Raw genomic sequence first — 15,621 nt, 5'->3', positions numbered from 1 at the left:
GAATTTCAAATAAATGATGTAAAACAGAAAGTGTGTGTGTGTGTATATATATAAATATATATGGTCCTTCTTTTGGTTAGTGTAATATTTTGAGGGTTTTTCATGTTTTTGCATGACTTCATGAGTTTGGGGTTTTTTTTGCATCCATTGATGAATTGATGGAATAACAATTCAAATGTTTCAACAGGCCGATGAAACACTGAAAGCACTTACTTGTCTACGCCGGGAAATTTGGAACACAACTACTTGGCCAACTGACTGGACGAGATCCATATTTGTACCCATACATTCCAAAGCTAGGTGACCCAACAGAATGCCCCAATTATAGAACAATATGATTTATATCACACGCGAGTAAGTTTTTTCTGAAGCTCATCCAACAACGGTTGCAGCAGCACATTCATTGACAGGGAGCTGCCAGAGGCTCAGGGCAGATTCAGAAGAAGACATGGAACAAGGGCCATCATTGCAGAAGTCAGAAGGATCTTGGCTGAAAACAGAGAAGACCAGAAAGATGTTTACTTATATTTCCTTGACTATGCAAAGATGTTTGGATGTATGGATCATAACAAACTATTGATAGTGTTGCAAAGGATGGTAATTCCAGAACACTGCATGGGGTTCAGATAGAACCAAAGGCAGTTGTGTGAACAAAACAAGGGAATTCTGCATGGCTTAAAACCAGGAAAGGCGTGCATCACGGTTGTACCCTCTCACCATACTTATTCTATCTGTATGCGAAGCCACTAGAGAAGATGGACTCTACGGAGAAAAATGAAGTATCAAGATGGGAGGAAGGTTTATTAACAACCTTTGATCTGCAGATGACACAACCTTGCTGAGGAAAGTAGAGAGGACGTGAAATACTTGCTGAAGAAGGTAAATACTTGCAGCCCTCAGTATGGACTGCAGCTCAATGTAAGGGAGATCAAAATCCTTACCACTGGACTGATAGGTAACACTGTGATAAGTGGAGAAATATTTAAGTTGTCAAGGACTTTCTTGCTTGGATCCACAGTCAATGCTCATGGAAGCAGCAGTCGAGAGGTCAAACGATGTGTTGCCCGGGGTAAATTTGCTGCACAAAACCTTCTTACAATATTTATTGAAAAGCAAGATTCCAGGACAGATGACTCCTCCAGGACCAGTGGTGAGAGTGGAGATGCCTGGAGGGTGGAGGGAATGTGGGGTGGAAAGGGGGAACTGATTACAAGAATCTATGTATAGCCTCCCCCTGGGAGACGGACAGCAGAGAAGAGGGTAGGGGGAGACGTCAGACAGTGTAACATGTGACAAAATAATAACAATTTATGAATTATGAAGGACTCATGAGCTAGGGGGAGTGGGCAAGGAGGGGAAAATGAGCAGCTGATATGAAGGGCTCAAGTGGAAGGCAAATGTTTTGAGAATGATGATGGCAACAAATGTATGGATAGTGATAAGAATTGTACGAGCCCCCAGCTAAATGACTAAAAAAAATAAAAGAGAAGCAAGAATATTACTTTGAGAACTAAAGTGTGCCCTACCAAGCATGTGCAAGTTGGGCATTGACTAAGGAACACCAAGGAGAATCAACGCATTTGAATTATAGTGCTGGAGAAGAATATGAAGAATACCATGAGCAAGGAAAGGACCAACCCAGCCAGTCTCGGGAGAAGTATGACCAGAGTGGCCTTTAGAGGCAGGGATGGTGAGACCTGGTCTCAAGTACCTCGGATGTGCTGTCAGTAGACACTACACCAGTAGCTCTCCACCTTCCTAATGCCTCGACCCCTTCACACAGTTCCTCATGTGGTGGTGACCCCCAACCATAACATTGTTTTCATTGCTACTTCATCACGGTCATTCTGCTCCTTGATGAATTGCGCAACCCTGTGAAAGGGTCATTCAACCCCCAATGGGGTTGTGACCCACAGGTTGAGAACCACGGGACTAGACCCTGGAGAAAGACCTCATGGTCAGTAGAGTAGAGGGGCGATGAGGGCAGGGAAGGCCCTCAACAGTATGGATTGACACGGTGGCGGCAACCATGGGCTCAACTATAAACAAATTGTCAGGATGGTGCAGGTGTGGGCAGTGCTGTTTCAGTGGTGCATAAAGTCACCATGGGTTGGGATGACTAGATGGCACCTACCAACGTTACTTTGCATATGTCAACAATATGTTCTTTATTGTTAAGTAGTATCCCACTGTATGGTATATCACATTCTATAACTCTGTATCATGTTCTATAACTCTGCGTATCGACTTTGGGGCTGCTTTCAATTCAGGCCTATTACAGGTAAAGCTGTTATGAACAGTCTTCTAAAAGGCTTTTTGGTGTACATATCATTTTATTTCTTTTTGAACTTATAGTCAAGCGCTTAATAATGTGTGCCACTCAGGGACATTGAAAATTGAAAGAGCACATTGAAATATTTTTTATGGTCATCCACGTTTTTTAAAGCCAGGAAAAAAATGTAGTTTCTGTATAGTGCCCTAATTATGCTCTAACTAAACCACCTAATGTTTTCTCCGCTCCCTCGCAAGTTAATCAACTTCAAATTCTTTTTAAGAATTTTTGTTAAGACTGTTTTGGGCTTTAGAGGCAGAATTTAAAACTCCTTTTCATTGCGAGCTGCGTGAAAGTTTATAGAGCAAATCAGTTTCCCATTCAACAACTCATCCATATTTTATTTCATGTCATTAATTGCAATCCTCACAACGTAACATCACTTTTCCCCACCGCCTCTCTGTACGTTCCTCTCTCTTTCCTGACCCTTTGGAACTTTGTCGTGGGGTAAATGCTGTTGCTTTTGATCTCAAATGGTTGATTAGGCTAAGGCAGCGGTTCTCAACCTGTGGGTCGTGACCCTTTTGGGGGTCGAACAACCCTTTCACAGGGGTCGCCTGATTCACAACAGTAGCAAAATTGTGGTTGTGAAGTAGCAACAGAAATAATGTTATGGTTGGGGGTCGCCACAACATGAGGAACTGTATGAAAGGGTCGTGGCCTGAGGAAGGTGGAGAACCGCTGTGCTAAGGAGTGTAGTGACGAGTGTCACTGTTCTCTTCCTGGGTCATTGTCCGGCCAAACACTAAGCCAACGGGGGCGTTCAGGTCCACAGTTTGGGGTCCCATCAGTCTCTAGCCAACCATTAAGTCTGGTCATTGTCCGGTTTTGAGTTTTGTTCCTTTTACATCATTTGGTAGTGAGGTTTTTTGTTTTTGGTTTTCTTTATGAACTCTTTGTCTATGACAAGAAGATAGAAAAGTTAGTCTCCTATCTTTCCTTCTAGAATCTTATAGATTTTTTTAAATGTTTAGATTCATGATTTTTAGTTAATCTTTGTGTTTGGTTTAAGGTAGGAGTTACAGCTGAAATATTTTCCCCAATATAGATGTCAAGTTGTTCTAGCTATCTAGCACCTTGGTGGAAAAGCAAAGGACTGTACATGGATGGGGTCTAGTGTGGACACTTTACTCTGTCCCATCAGGCCATTTGTTTCATCGTAAGCCAAGGCCACCTTGTCTTGACTTTTGTAACTTTATAGTAAGTTTTAAAATCTAATCATGTGAACCTTCCAACTTTTACTCCATTTTTAAGGTTGCTGAAGGAGATCTGGTGATGTTGTGGGTAGATGGTGGGTTGCTAACCGCAAGGTTGGTGGTTCAAACCTACAAGCCGCTCCTTGGAGAAAGACAAGACTATCTGCTCCTATAAAGAGATGCAGACTTGAAATGCTACAGGGTCATTAGGAGTATGAATTGACTTGATGACAGTAGGTTTGGCTTGGGGCTATTATTCTTATTCTGGATTCTACATATGTCCACAAAAGTATTTAAACATTTACCAGTTTCTACAGGGATTGTACTTACTTCACCTATAAGTCAATGAGAGGAGAATTGGCCTCTTCACAATGCTGACTCTTCTAATCTACAAACGAAATATATTTCTCTGTTTATTCGAATTTCTTTTATTTCTCTCAGTATTTGCTGGCGGTTGATTGTTTTCTTATATGCCTTTGATGAAATTTATTTATAAATATTTAATGATTTTTGATGCTATTATAAATTTAATTTCTTTTAAATTTGCATTTTCCAGTTGTCCTAGTATGTAAAACTAATTTGGGAGTGAGCATGTTATTAATTGTGTATCCTGAAAATTTGATAAATTCACATATTCCTTAAGATTGTCTTTATAACTAACCAGATTCTCTATGAATAATTAAAATAATATTTTAAAAACTTAAACTCACGGCTACTAAGTCAATTCTGACTCATAATGACCCTATAGACACAGTAGAACTGCATCTCTGGATTTCTTAGACTGTAAATCTTTATGGGAGCAGACAGCCTCTTCTTTCTCCAACAGAGTAGCTGGGACGTTTGAACTGCTGACTTTGTGGACAGCAGCCCAACTTGTAACTCACTATGCCACCAGGCTACTAATGAAAACAGTTTTACTTCTTCCTTTCCATCTTATGAGGTTATTACCTCATTGAACTTCTTAGGCCACACGGACCTCAGGGGTATGTTGAATAGGAGGGGTGGTAGAGGACAATCTTCCCTCGTTCATGATTTCACCCCATCCAACATTTCAGGACTATGGCTGATAGAAGCCCGGTGTGTTTGTGTAGTTGTCCTTTATCAGATTGACGAATATCTCCTTTATTCCTAGTTTGCTGACTGTTTTTACCAAGGATGAGGGCTGGATTTTGCCAAATGCTATTTCTACATCTATTGGGATAATCATGTGCCCCTTTCCCTTTTTTGTGTTTATTGTGTTAATATGGTAAAACATTTTTCAGTTTTAAAATGTAAAACTAACCTTGCATTCCTTGGATGCAAATTTGTCATGATGTGCTGTCCTTTGCATAGACTGTTATTCAATTGGCTAGTATTTTATGAGTTTTTTCATCTATATTCATAAGGGATGTCAAGCTCAATTTAGGGGCAGGGCAAGTCCAAGTTAGCAAGGTTTTTGTCAGAGTTCGCTATCATAAAATAAATTGGCCAAGAGTGATTTCTTTCTCTATTTTCTGAAAGAGCTTCATGAAGATTGGATGCTTTCTCTCTCAAATATCTGCTAGAACTCAACAGTGCAGCCATCAAGGATGGACGTTTTCTTGGAGAGGTTGTTCATTACCACCACCACTATTACAAATCCAATTCATCATATAGGCACAGGGCTCTTCAGATTTTACATTTCTTTAAAACATTGTGTGTATAAGCGATCTGTCCATACCATCTGAGATGTAGAATTTATTTACAGAAGTATTCACAAAAATCCCTTATTTTCTTGGTAACGATCCCTCCTTTCAGTTTTTATAATAGTAATTTGTGTTTTCTTGCTTTGATTTTTTTCATTGTCCTAGTAGGATTTAACACTTTTTTTAAAGAACAATTTAGTAATCCTTGTCACTCACTGTGGACACATTGTACAACCAGGATTCCACCTTCAGGCCTATCCCCTAGAGAAACTCTCATAACATGTGCAGAGAGGTATCAACTTCAGCACTGTTGTAAATGCAAGCAATTAGAAAAGACCTCAGGGAGAATGCATAAATAAATTGTACTCACACTATGGAATACTAAACAGTGATTAAAGTAAATGTGTCTCATCTATATTTATCAGTCTGGATAAACCCTTATTTTTTAAAATCATTTTATTGGGGCTCCTACAACTCTTATCACAATCCATCCATTCATCCATTGTGTCAAGCACATTTGTACATTTGTTGCCATAATCATTCTCAAAACATTTTCTTCCTACTTGAGCCCTTGGTATTAGCTCCTTATTTTTTTCCCTCCCTCCATCCCTCCCTCCCTCATGAACCCTTGGTAATTTATAATTTTTTTCATATCTTATACTTTTATTAATATTTTCAAAGAACTAACTTGTAGCTTTGTTCATTTTCTCTATTCTCTGTTCCCTTCCTTTCATTTATTTGGATTTTATTTGCTCTTCTTTTAATGGTTTCTTAAAGCAGAAACCTAGAAAATTTAATTTCACATTTTTCTCCTTTTCTGTTATAGGATTTAAAAGCCACAAATGTTATGCTTTTATTATCATTCAATTAGAAATAAATACTTTCTAATTTCTCTTATGATTTCTTTTTTGGCCATAGGTTATTTGAAAGGACACTGTTTAATTTCCAAATCCCTGAAGCTTTTTGAGAAGTCTTAATGCTAACGATTTCCAATTGAGCTTCAGTATGATCAGAAATCTAAGATGTTACTCTTCAGAAATGCACTGAGGCATGTGTAAGTGCCTGTGTATAGTCTGTCTTAGTGAGTGTTCTATGTGGATTAGGGAAGAATACATTTTATAAAGTTTGGGGGGTACAGTGTCCTATAAATGTCAATTAGGTCAAGTGGTTGATGATATTATTGAACCATCTATATTTCTACTTATCTATTGATCTAGTTATTTCTCTTTTAATAACATTTTCCCTGCTGATAAAGACTTCTTAAATGTTACAATAACAGTTGGTGGCAAGATAGAATTTGAATGAAGAAATTAAAATTCAAAAAGAATTGTCTCGGAAAACAGCGATTCCTTTCACTCCTTAACTTGTACTGTCTGAAAATCACTAGTACCTCCCGCAGCCAGGCGTACATTACTTTAGGGCCGACAAGAGAGGTTGCTTCTCCCCACCCCACCCACATTTCTCAGTTAGATGAAGGCCCCATCCACACATAACCCTTTATTTTATATGAATCGTATCATATATTATTCCTACCATCACTCCTGCTTGTTTTCCTTCCCCTCCAACTTGCTAGCACCCTGGGTGCACAGTCACACTGAAAAAACCAGACTCACTGCCATCGAGTCAGTGCCAAAGTCATAGCAACCTTATAGGACAGTGTAGAACTGCCCCAGTGAGTTTCTGAGACTGTGTTAGTCTGGGTATTTTAGAGAAACAAATCCACAGAAAGTCATGTATAAGAGAGAGTTTTATATAAAGGTTAAGTGCGCGCCAAGAAAACATTGCAACCCAGTGCTGCCCAAGCCCACAAATCCAACATTAACCCATTGACCCGTATGTCCAACACCAATCCACAAAGTCCTCCTCCATCTCAGAAAACAGACACAATGATGCCAACTGCAGGAGGAAAGCTGAGTCATTGAATGTATAAAGATCTTAGTGCTGGCAGGGGTCTCCACATGAGTGCTCCAACACCCAGGGCTGCATCGGGGTAGGTCCATGCGGCTTCTCCTCAGGAATGTCTTGCAGGAAGTGAGCCTTGCCAGCTAAAGCAGGGAACTGGCTAAGGCAGCTGCACCCTGGTCCGACCATCAGAAAGCAAGAGACCCGAGAAAGGTGAGGCTCATGGAATCATTTATCCCTCCACCCTTCAATTAACCCCGCATGTGTTTATTGGCCAGGCTGGCACAATAAACTACCTCAATCCACCCCTTGCCAACCTGGCAACTGTACATAATTCTTTAGCTTCATGATTGCAATTAAGGTACACCTACACCTTAATCCTATAATCCTGTGAATATGTTCCCCTACTCATGAAAGTTTGTAAGCCAACCACTTCATGCCTTTATCCCCCCAATTTTGAGTATCCAATTTAGAGATTGTCACCCTTTATGGGAGTAGAAAGCTGCATCTTTCTCCTGAAGAGAAGCTGGTGGTTTTGAACTGCTGACCTTGCAGCTAGCAGCCCAGCTTGTAACCAGCAAGCCTTCTTGGTGTACACATTAAAAACCAAAACAAAAGACCTCACTGTCATCGAGGCAGAGCTGACTCATAGCAGCCTATAGGACAGGGTGGAATTGCCCCTGTGAGTTTCTGAGACTGTAAAAAAGAGTAAAAAGTCCCATCTTTCTCCCCTGGGGCCAGTGGTGGTTTTGAACAGCCAATCATTTGGATCACAATCCAATGTGTAACCATTACGCCACCAGGGCTCCACCTGCACAGGGGAAATCCAGGCTTGGGCCAGGGAGTCCTCCAAGAGGCAGGGACTGGTCAGGGATGATACGCCTCATCTCTCTGGTCCCAGTTAAACCTGGAAAATGGACTTAGAAGATAGGCGAATGTTTTCCGTGGACATTTTGAGGTCCCCTCATACTTCTTTCCAGGGACTCCCTCTGACTCTAGCTGGGTCAAAGAACCCCTTGGCAGATCCAGCCCACCGTTTCAGACCAGGCACAGAGGCGGAGAGAGGAAGACGACAGGTGTTTCCCTCGGGTGCTAGAACAGTGCCAGCCACACACCAGCCACGGCTTGGTCCTAGGTTCCTCCAGTTCTGCACCAGATAGAAGAGCTTCTGACCCCAGGGACGCACATGCCACACACTGGGATATGGTCAAGGTAACTGGGGGAGTGACTCATTTTATACCATCAAACTCATTGCCCCCAAGTCACTGCTGACTCATAGTGATCCCCTGCGGGGTTCTGGGACTGTAGCTGTTTGTGGGAGTAGAAAGCCCCGTCTTTCTCCCACAGAGCTGCTCACGGTTTTGTACTGTTGACCATGCTGATCACAGCCCAGCGCAGAACCACCAGCCCGCCGGGGCTCCTTATACCATCAAACGAGGTTTAACATATACATACATACATACATGCATACATATAGTTAAAACTCCAGTTCTGACTTTACCTTAAACTTTGACTTAAAAAAAAGAGAGAGAGAGAAAAAGAAGAGCCAGGCCTGGGTCTGGAGAGGGACGTGGCTTTTGGGTTGTTGGTGAGGCTGCCCAGTGCAGGGAAGGTGTTTGCCAGTGTGCTCCGGAACACCATCCAGCCACAACTATACTGGGGCCTTTGGGGCCTTCAGAAGGCAGCTGCTCAGCCATTTCCATATCACCAAAGTGCAGTCCTCTTACCAAAGCAGAGCGCCTGTGTCCTGCCTGCTCTGGGTGGAAGCAAGAGGAAACTTCCACCTGGGAGGAAGCCTTGTGTGAATGTCAGAAGGTAGGATGAAGGAGTGTGTCCTCTGGGTGGACAGCGCAGGGACAGAGGAAATCTGCCCCCAGCCTTCCACGGACTGCAGGGGCTGCCCGCAGGGTCCTCTCTGTCTCCTGCCTCCACCGGGGGCAATGCCCAACCCCCTCCTCCAGGAGAGAAGGTGCTAGGCTGGGACTCAGGGTCCAGAGATGGGACCAGCCATCCAAGGAGCACTTCAGGATGGGGCACTGGGACACTGGACCTCTTTTACCTGGGTTGATGAGGAGGTTTCTGGGTAGATATAAAAAAGGAGACCTCCATCCTTTCCTTACGGAAAACACATGTAATTGGGAGTCTGAGGTGATCCCGGTTGCTGACAATAGCTGGGGGCTTGTCCCTAGCACTCAGGCTCAGGTCACAACCACTGCCCAGATCATGGTCACCCTCTGGCTCCACACTTCTTTTCCCACCTCACTTCAGGCCCCCTGTGCCTCAGCTCAACCGAGTGGCTCCCTGGCATGGCATATAACTGGCATTTGCTCCTCCAGCTTCCAGCCTAGGGAGCCCTGGCAGAGGTGATTCCCCAATCAGCCCAGCAAGCATGGGTAGTGATCCAATGGATGATTATGCCACCTGTGACAGGTCTGTAAGCAAGCACAAGAAAGCCAGTGCGTATCCTCTCACTGAGTGTGGTAGTTACACAACCTGTGTCAACTTGAGACTATCTATTAAAGAGTGAAGGGGTGGAGTTTAGCCTGTCAATTGGGTCACAGCTTGATGACCTCATTTGAAGGTGCTACAGAGATAAATAGCTCACTGGAGGCCAGACCCTCACTCTCTGCTTCGTATTCCTGCTGACAACGCTACAATGATGCAGCCAGAGCCTGGAGCTGGAGGAGCCATGTAGAGACCCAAACTAGAACTGAGATGCTTTTACCACCACTGGATCCACAAAACTTTCCACCCACTGGCCTGTGAGCTTCCTGCATTCGGCATCATTGCATGTGTTGCGGGAGTCTGAAGAGGAATTTATAGACTGGAATTGGGCATATGGGCTAATATTGGATCTATGGACTTGATCTGGACTGGGCTAGGATGTTTTTTCAATATACAATTGTTCTTTTATACACACATGAGAGTCTATGAATTTCTTTCTCTAGTCCACCCAGATGAACACACTGAGTACTCTGCCAACCAAACCCACAGCCCGTGAGCCAATTCCAACTCATAGCAAACCTACATGGGGTTTCTGAGGCTGCAGATCTTTCCCAGAGCAGGAAGCTGCATCTTTGTCCCCATAGAGCGTTTGGGGAGCTTGGATCTCTGAGCTTGCAGTTAGCAGTGGGGCATTTACCCAAAGGGACCCCCAGAGCACCTCTGTCCCTGTTAGGAATTTGAAGAGAGGCTTTTTGTCTCTAGGAAGGGGCTGGGGGGCTGGGGGAGAGACAGATGCCAACCAAACGTAGAAGCTAAGCCTTTGATGCTATGAAAAAAGAATGTGACCTTGTGGACGACACATAAGTAAGTATGCACACATAATCCCTCGCTTACCTGTTCAGTGGGTTATCTGACCATGAGCCCCAGAGGTGCTCAAAGTCTTGCAGTGGAAAGGACCGTGGTTCAAACCCACCAGAGGCTCACTGAGAGAAAAGATGAGATAGTCTGCTTTCCACAAAGATGGACAGCCTTGGACGCCCAGGGTCCAAGTTCTACCTTGTTCTACAAAGGCACTAGGAGTTGCCATCTACCCCGGGGGGATGGGTGTCTAGCCTCTGACCCTGTCAGTCCCTGACTTAGAATAGTCTCCCTTTCCCCAGCCAGGCCTTCCTCACCCCTCCTTCTGTCTTTCCAAGCAGGGCCCGTTCCTCAAGAGTCAGTTTAAGTTTCCCCTCCTCCCTCTCTTCACCTTTGATGAAGCTTTCCTGATTGCTGCTGACTACCATCTGTGGTCAGGGAAGGGCTAATTGAAAGGTTGGCAGTTCAGAGACACCTTTCGGCCAAAAAACGCAACCAAACCAAAACGTTAGGAAAAAGTTTGGGGTATGGCTCTACTCCAGCACACAAGGGTCCATGGATTTCCTGATCCCTGTCGAGCTAAGTACACTGCCGTCCTTGGAGCATGGGGCAATCCCCTGGCCCACCCCTTGGCCCTCTTCTGTCCTGCCTTGTGCTTCCACTCTGTCTGCATATACTTATCCCACCCCCATGCCCCCATCATGCGATGGTGCTCTGGCTTATCTTGGAAGCTCCGGGCCTGTGCTGTGAGCTAGCCTGCAGGGCCCTGTCCACATGCTGCCTCTGCTTTGAACTCATCAGCACTGGCCATTGGCCGGACTTCCTCTGGGCCCAGACAGAGCTGGTCAGTGGAGAGGGTGTGGGCTAGGGTTCTGGGCTCTTGGCTCCTGAAGCTTCTTCTAGCCCCTGGATGCCTTGTAAACAGAAAGCTTGGGAAACTGAGCCGCCCCCCCCACCCCCAGAGTGACAGTGCCACAGAGGAATGAAAGTCTAGACCCACTTAATGGGCCATTTCTCAGCCTTGTTGATGATGATGCCCGGTGCTTTGCCCAGGGCTCAGTAAGGATGGCTGAGACCAGAAGCCAGGGCAGCAGATGGAAATGTGGCCAATCTCTAAAGCACCAGGCACCATGACAGGCCTGGGGGAGGAGCAAATGCAAAGCACTTGGAGGCAAGGGGCTTCAGAGAGGAGGTGGCCACTGAGCTGGTCCTTGAAGGATGGGCAAGAATGGAGGGGAGCACAACAGGGGGAGGGGCAAGGTCATTCGAGGCAGAAGAAATGCAATGTCTCGAGGCTTGGAGGTATAACGTGTCTGGCACCTGTGACAGCTGGCGGGGAGCTCTGTGCAGTGTGGACACAGTAGGGGCTGGGGGGCGGGGGGGGGAAGCAAGAATGATGAAAAGTTAAGTTCAAGATCAAGCAAATCTTTGTGGACATTCCCAGGCAAGTGAATTACCAGGAGAGCAGACTCAGACCTAGACCACCTCACACGTGGAAACCCCCAGGCTGGTGGGAAGAGCCCCTACAACCGCCAAGACATTCCTGCCTAGGGGCTGAGAGGAGACCAAGTAAGGCGCAGAAGACAAGCTGGGCAGACCTTGGAAGCTATTTCCTATCGAGCTAATCCCAAGACAATCCTAGTAGTTGTGCACCGGGCTGCTAACCACAAGGTCAAGAGTTCGAATCCAGCAGCCACCCTGTGAGAAAAAGTCTTGGCTCTCTACTCCTGTAGAGCGTTCCAGTCTCAGAAATCACAGGGGGGCAGTTCTACTCTGTTCTATAAGGTCACTTTTCTAAGTCAGAACTGACTGGATGACAGGGAGTGGTTTGTGGAACTTGACGTAGTGACCTTTGGTCAAGATAGCTCCCCCCCCCCACTCCCCAAGCACACTCCTCATTCTCATTGCAGGCCTCTGGGCTAAAATCAAATTGCTTTCTCCATCTAGTGGGAAACCGAGGTCCCCAGGCCCATGGCCCTCTTGCATGACTGGAAGGGAAGCCAGGCCTTCTGGTGCCTTGTTCAGGCTTTGGAACCTCCTATTCTGACCCAGGGAGGCTACAGCTCCGAGGTCAGGGCTGTGTCTCCGCCACCTCAACAGTCCCATGCCCAGTCTAGGGTCTAGCCAGAGAAGACACCCGGTCCACAAACCGCAGCCACTTTAGAGAAAGAAGGAACACAGATAGGACCGGACTAAGGATGGCTACGGGCATCATAAGCGGGAGAGAGAGAGAAAGAGCAGGGTAGTGAACAGGAGGGGGCCTGAAGGAGTGGTTAACTGGCTTGGGGCTGGGACTGGGGGGTAGAGGGGTCGCGGCATAGAGCTGGTATCTGCCCGGCCCACATGGAGACAGATTTCTTCAGATTTCTCTGAAGAATAGCCAGGTTGGGGGCCCTCACAAAGTAGAGGCCAGACCCCACTTCCCTGCAGAGACCCTCAGATACTTTTGTCTCTCCTTTATGTCTCCCAAGGCACCCCTTCCAGTCACTCCCTACTGACCATGAAGGAAGGTGGGCTATCAAGGAGGAGGCTTGAGCGCCAGCAGCTGTCCCCAAGGAGAACAGGAGCGTCAGCCTCACAAAGAGACCCGATGAACCCCGACGTCCTACCCTTAAGCTTGTCCACACCTGTTGCTTTACTGCAGCCACCTGATGGGGCAGGTGCTGTTAGCATGTCCATTTTGCAGATGAGGAAACTGAGGGCCAGAAGAGACATAGTTGATAGGAGAACCAAGGTACGACCCAGTGTTTCTGACATCCCCCCTCACACACACACACCAAAATCTGGAACTTTCTCCACCACATCCCTACGTGTCCAGAAAACCAAGCTCTCTCTCAACAGCTGACCTGGCCTCTTTGGAGCCACTACTGAGGGACACGACCTGCCAGGGGCTACCTGACCCGCTGCAAGGGGGTTGGGAGCTCAGGACCGGGGCCTCCTTTGGGCTGGTTTCTATTTTTTTCCTATAGCTCCTTTGCCTCAGTGGAGACAGAGCTGCTGGATTGTCATCAGTGCTGGTCTTTGGGGGTCCCTGCGGCGAAGGGCTCAGGCAACTCTGGTCGTCATAAAGAGCTCTTAGAAACCCGCTCCCAGCACACCTCCCCTCTCCCACGGCCTCCTCCTGCAGAGGCTGTAGGTGGATGTGGATTTCTCTCCTCTGGCCAGAGGACACGTTTGCAAACCGACGGCTCCCTGGGTGACCGGTTAGGTCCGAGTGTCAGCGTCACTGCGCAGTCACAGAACGAGGAAGGGGCCTGATGAAACAGGTGCTCGCCTCACCCACACAGCCCCTAGCCCCCAAAGCAGACCTGGTGGGAGGTCAAGGACTTGGAGTCAGGACTTGGGGGAGATCCTGAGATCTGGGCCACCAAGACTCATCCCCTTCACCGATGCCACACCATGCAGCTCTCCGTTCTAACAAGCCTCGCTTGCTCAGTCTATGCATGGGGCCCGGGCAGACTGGACCGGCCTCTGCAGCAGCATGGTGACCTGCAGCCTGGTGGCCCAGAGACATACTTCATGGGCAGGAGAATGCTGTGTTGGCAGGTGGCATGGGGAGGTGCAGCTGCTACCGAGAGAGCTGTCACTGGGCTGGTGTGGGAAGCCACAGGCTGCCTGTCCACTGCTTCCTCCTCCCTCCTGCTGGTGGAGACATCGGGCTCACAAAGGTGGACTGCCCACCTCCCAGCTAGGGGTGGCCCTGGACCACTGAGGGGGAGGTGGCTTCCCGGGGCTTCTGCTCGAGTCTCAGGCCAAGGCTGGCGGTGGATGGGATGCTGAGCCCTGCCCTGGGTGTCACTGGGGCCTCCTGGCAGAGGGGCAGGTGGTGTTCTAGCAGGGCCCTAACTGCGACTCACTTTGCTCTTTAATATGGTGGGTTGCTCTCGGCTGCTCCTCCCACCACTGCCTTCCTCAGACCCCTCTCTGAGTACACATGAGCCTCAAGGGAGGCTGGCAGGGAGGCTTGGTGGGCTAGACAAAGGCCCTCCGGGGTGCCCTCCCTCGTCTCCCCATTCTCAGCTCCTGTCCTTCCATGGGCTCCAGCTTTGCTGCCCCTGCCCCCAGCTCCCCTCCCAGCCCTGTAGCAGGCAGCTCCCTCTGCCTGCTCTTCCCTCCCCTCCCCTCCCCACCTGGATCTCCCAGCTGAGATGGCCTCTCCTCCTGAAAGCCTTCCCTGACCACCCTGCCCCCAGTCTGGTCAGGGGTACAGCTGCGCTTGTCCCCATCCTCACCCCATCTCAGGCCCTGTGGGCTCACTGGTTATGGGGGGAGGAGGTTCCCCAGGGCAGGGCAGCCTCAGTCACATTCGGCTTTAGCCCCAGCCCTCAGTCTAAGCCCCCAAGCAGGTCCCAATTAATTGATGGCAGCTGAATGCTTCAGGTGGGAGGAGAGGCCAGAGGCCAGTGGGGCCCAGTATCAAGTCAGTGATAGATCTGAGAACCCAGCATGACCCCTTCACTCCTGATCTGGAGAACTCCCACATCAACAGCACCCCAGCACAGCCTCCCCGCCCCCCCCCCCCCACCAGCCTGGAGGTCTGGGCACCAGCCAGCATCTCCCAGTGCCAGACCCCACCCCCACCTTGTGTCCCAATCTCAGCTAGGAGAGGGGGAAATGGGCTCAGCCCTGGTCCCCCTGACTCCCAGAACAACCTGCAGCCGGAGGACACACACACACACACACACACACACACACACACACACACACACACACCAAAAAAAAACGCAGATGAACACACATACTTCCGTCCTAGGAATCCGAGTGGCCAGTCGGGCCAGGTGCGCGACTACCCCAGTGAAGCCCACAGGTCCAGCCCCGCTGAGAACTTTTCCTACCAGGCCTCCCCGCCCTGCCCCCTACCACAGGGCTGCCCTACCTCGGAAAGTCACTTTGGCGATGCGGTCGCCCTTGCCCCGCAGCTCCGTGACGGTCCTGAGGTGGACGAGCAGGGCCATGCTGGCGCGAGGGACCCGGGAGCGAGTGCGGGGACGCGCCTGCTCTCCTCTCCGCGCTGCCTGCTCCTCCCTCCCACGCCCCTCCGAAGCCGCCCACCGAGCCCAAGGCCACGGAGCCGGGAGCGCGAGCTGCTCCTGCCACCTCGGAGCCTCGCAGCCCCGCAGCCCCCGCCCCTCCAAGTGTCAGCCTGGCGTGTGCGTTATCCGTGCGCAGTCTGTGCGCCCAGCGTGCAGCCCGGGAGGACGGACGCGGCGTGGGAATTCATTAT

General features: G+C 48.2%; 1 protein-coding gene across 3 annotated transcripts in view; it reads right to left on the bottom strand.

The window, feature by feature from the left end:
* Positions 1-15,352, bottom strand: part of OTOF (otoferlin) — a 110,845-nt gene extending 95,493 nt beyond the window's left edge. For all 3 annotated transcript variants that reach the window (XM_075555807.1, XM_075555806.1, XM_075555808.1), the window contains exon 1: positions 15,274-15,352. In XM_075555807.1, coding sequence (XP_075411922.1) covers positions 15,274-15,352 — 79 coding nt within the window. The remainder of the gene's footprint in view (positions 1-15,273) is intronic.
* Positions 15,353-15,621: the final 269 nt, after the last annotated feature.

This window comes from Tenrec ecaudatus, chromosome 8 (assembly GCF_050624435.1).
Source record: "Tenrec ecaudatus isolate mTenEca1 chromosome 8, mTenEca1.hap1, whole genome shotgun sequence".
NCBI lineage: Eukaryota > Metazoa > Chordata > Mammalia > Afrosoricida > Tenrecidae > Tenrec > Tenrec ecaudatus.
Note: the sequence above shows the minus strand (reverse complement) of the source record. Positions and strands in the feature narration are given on the sequence as shown.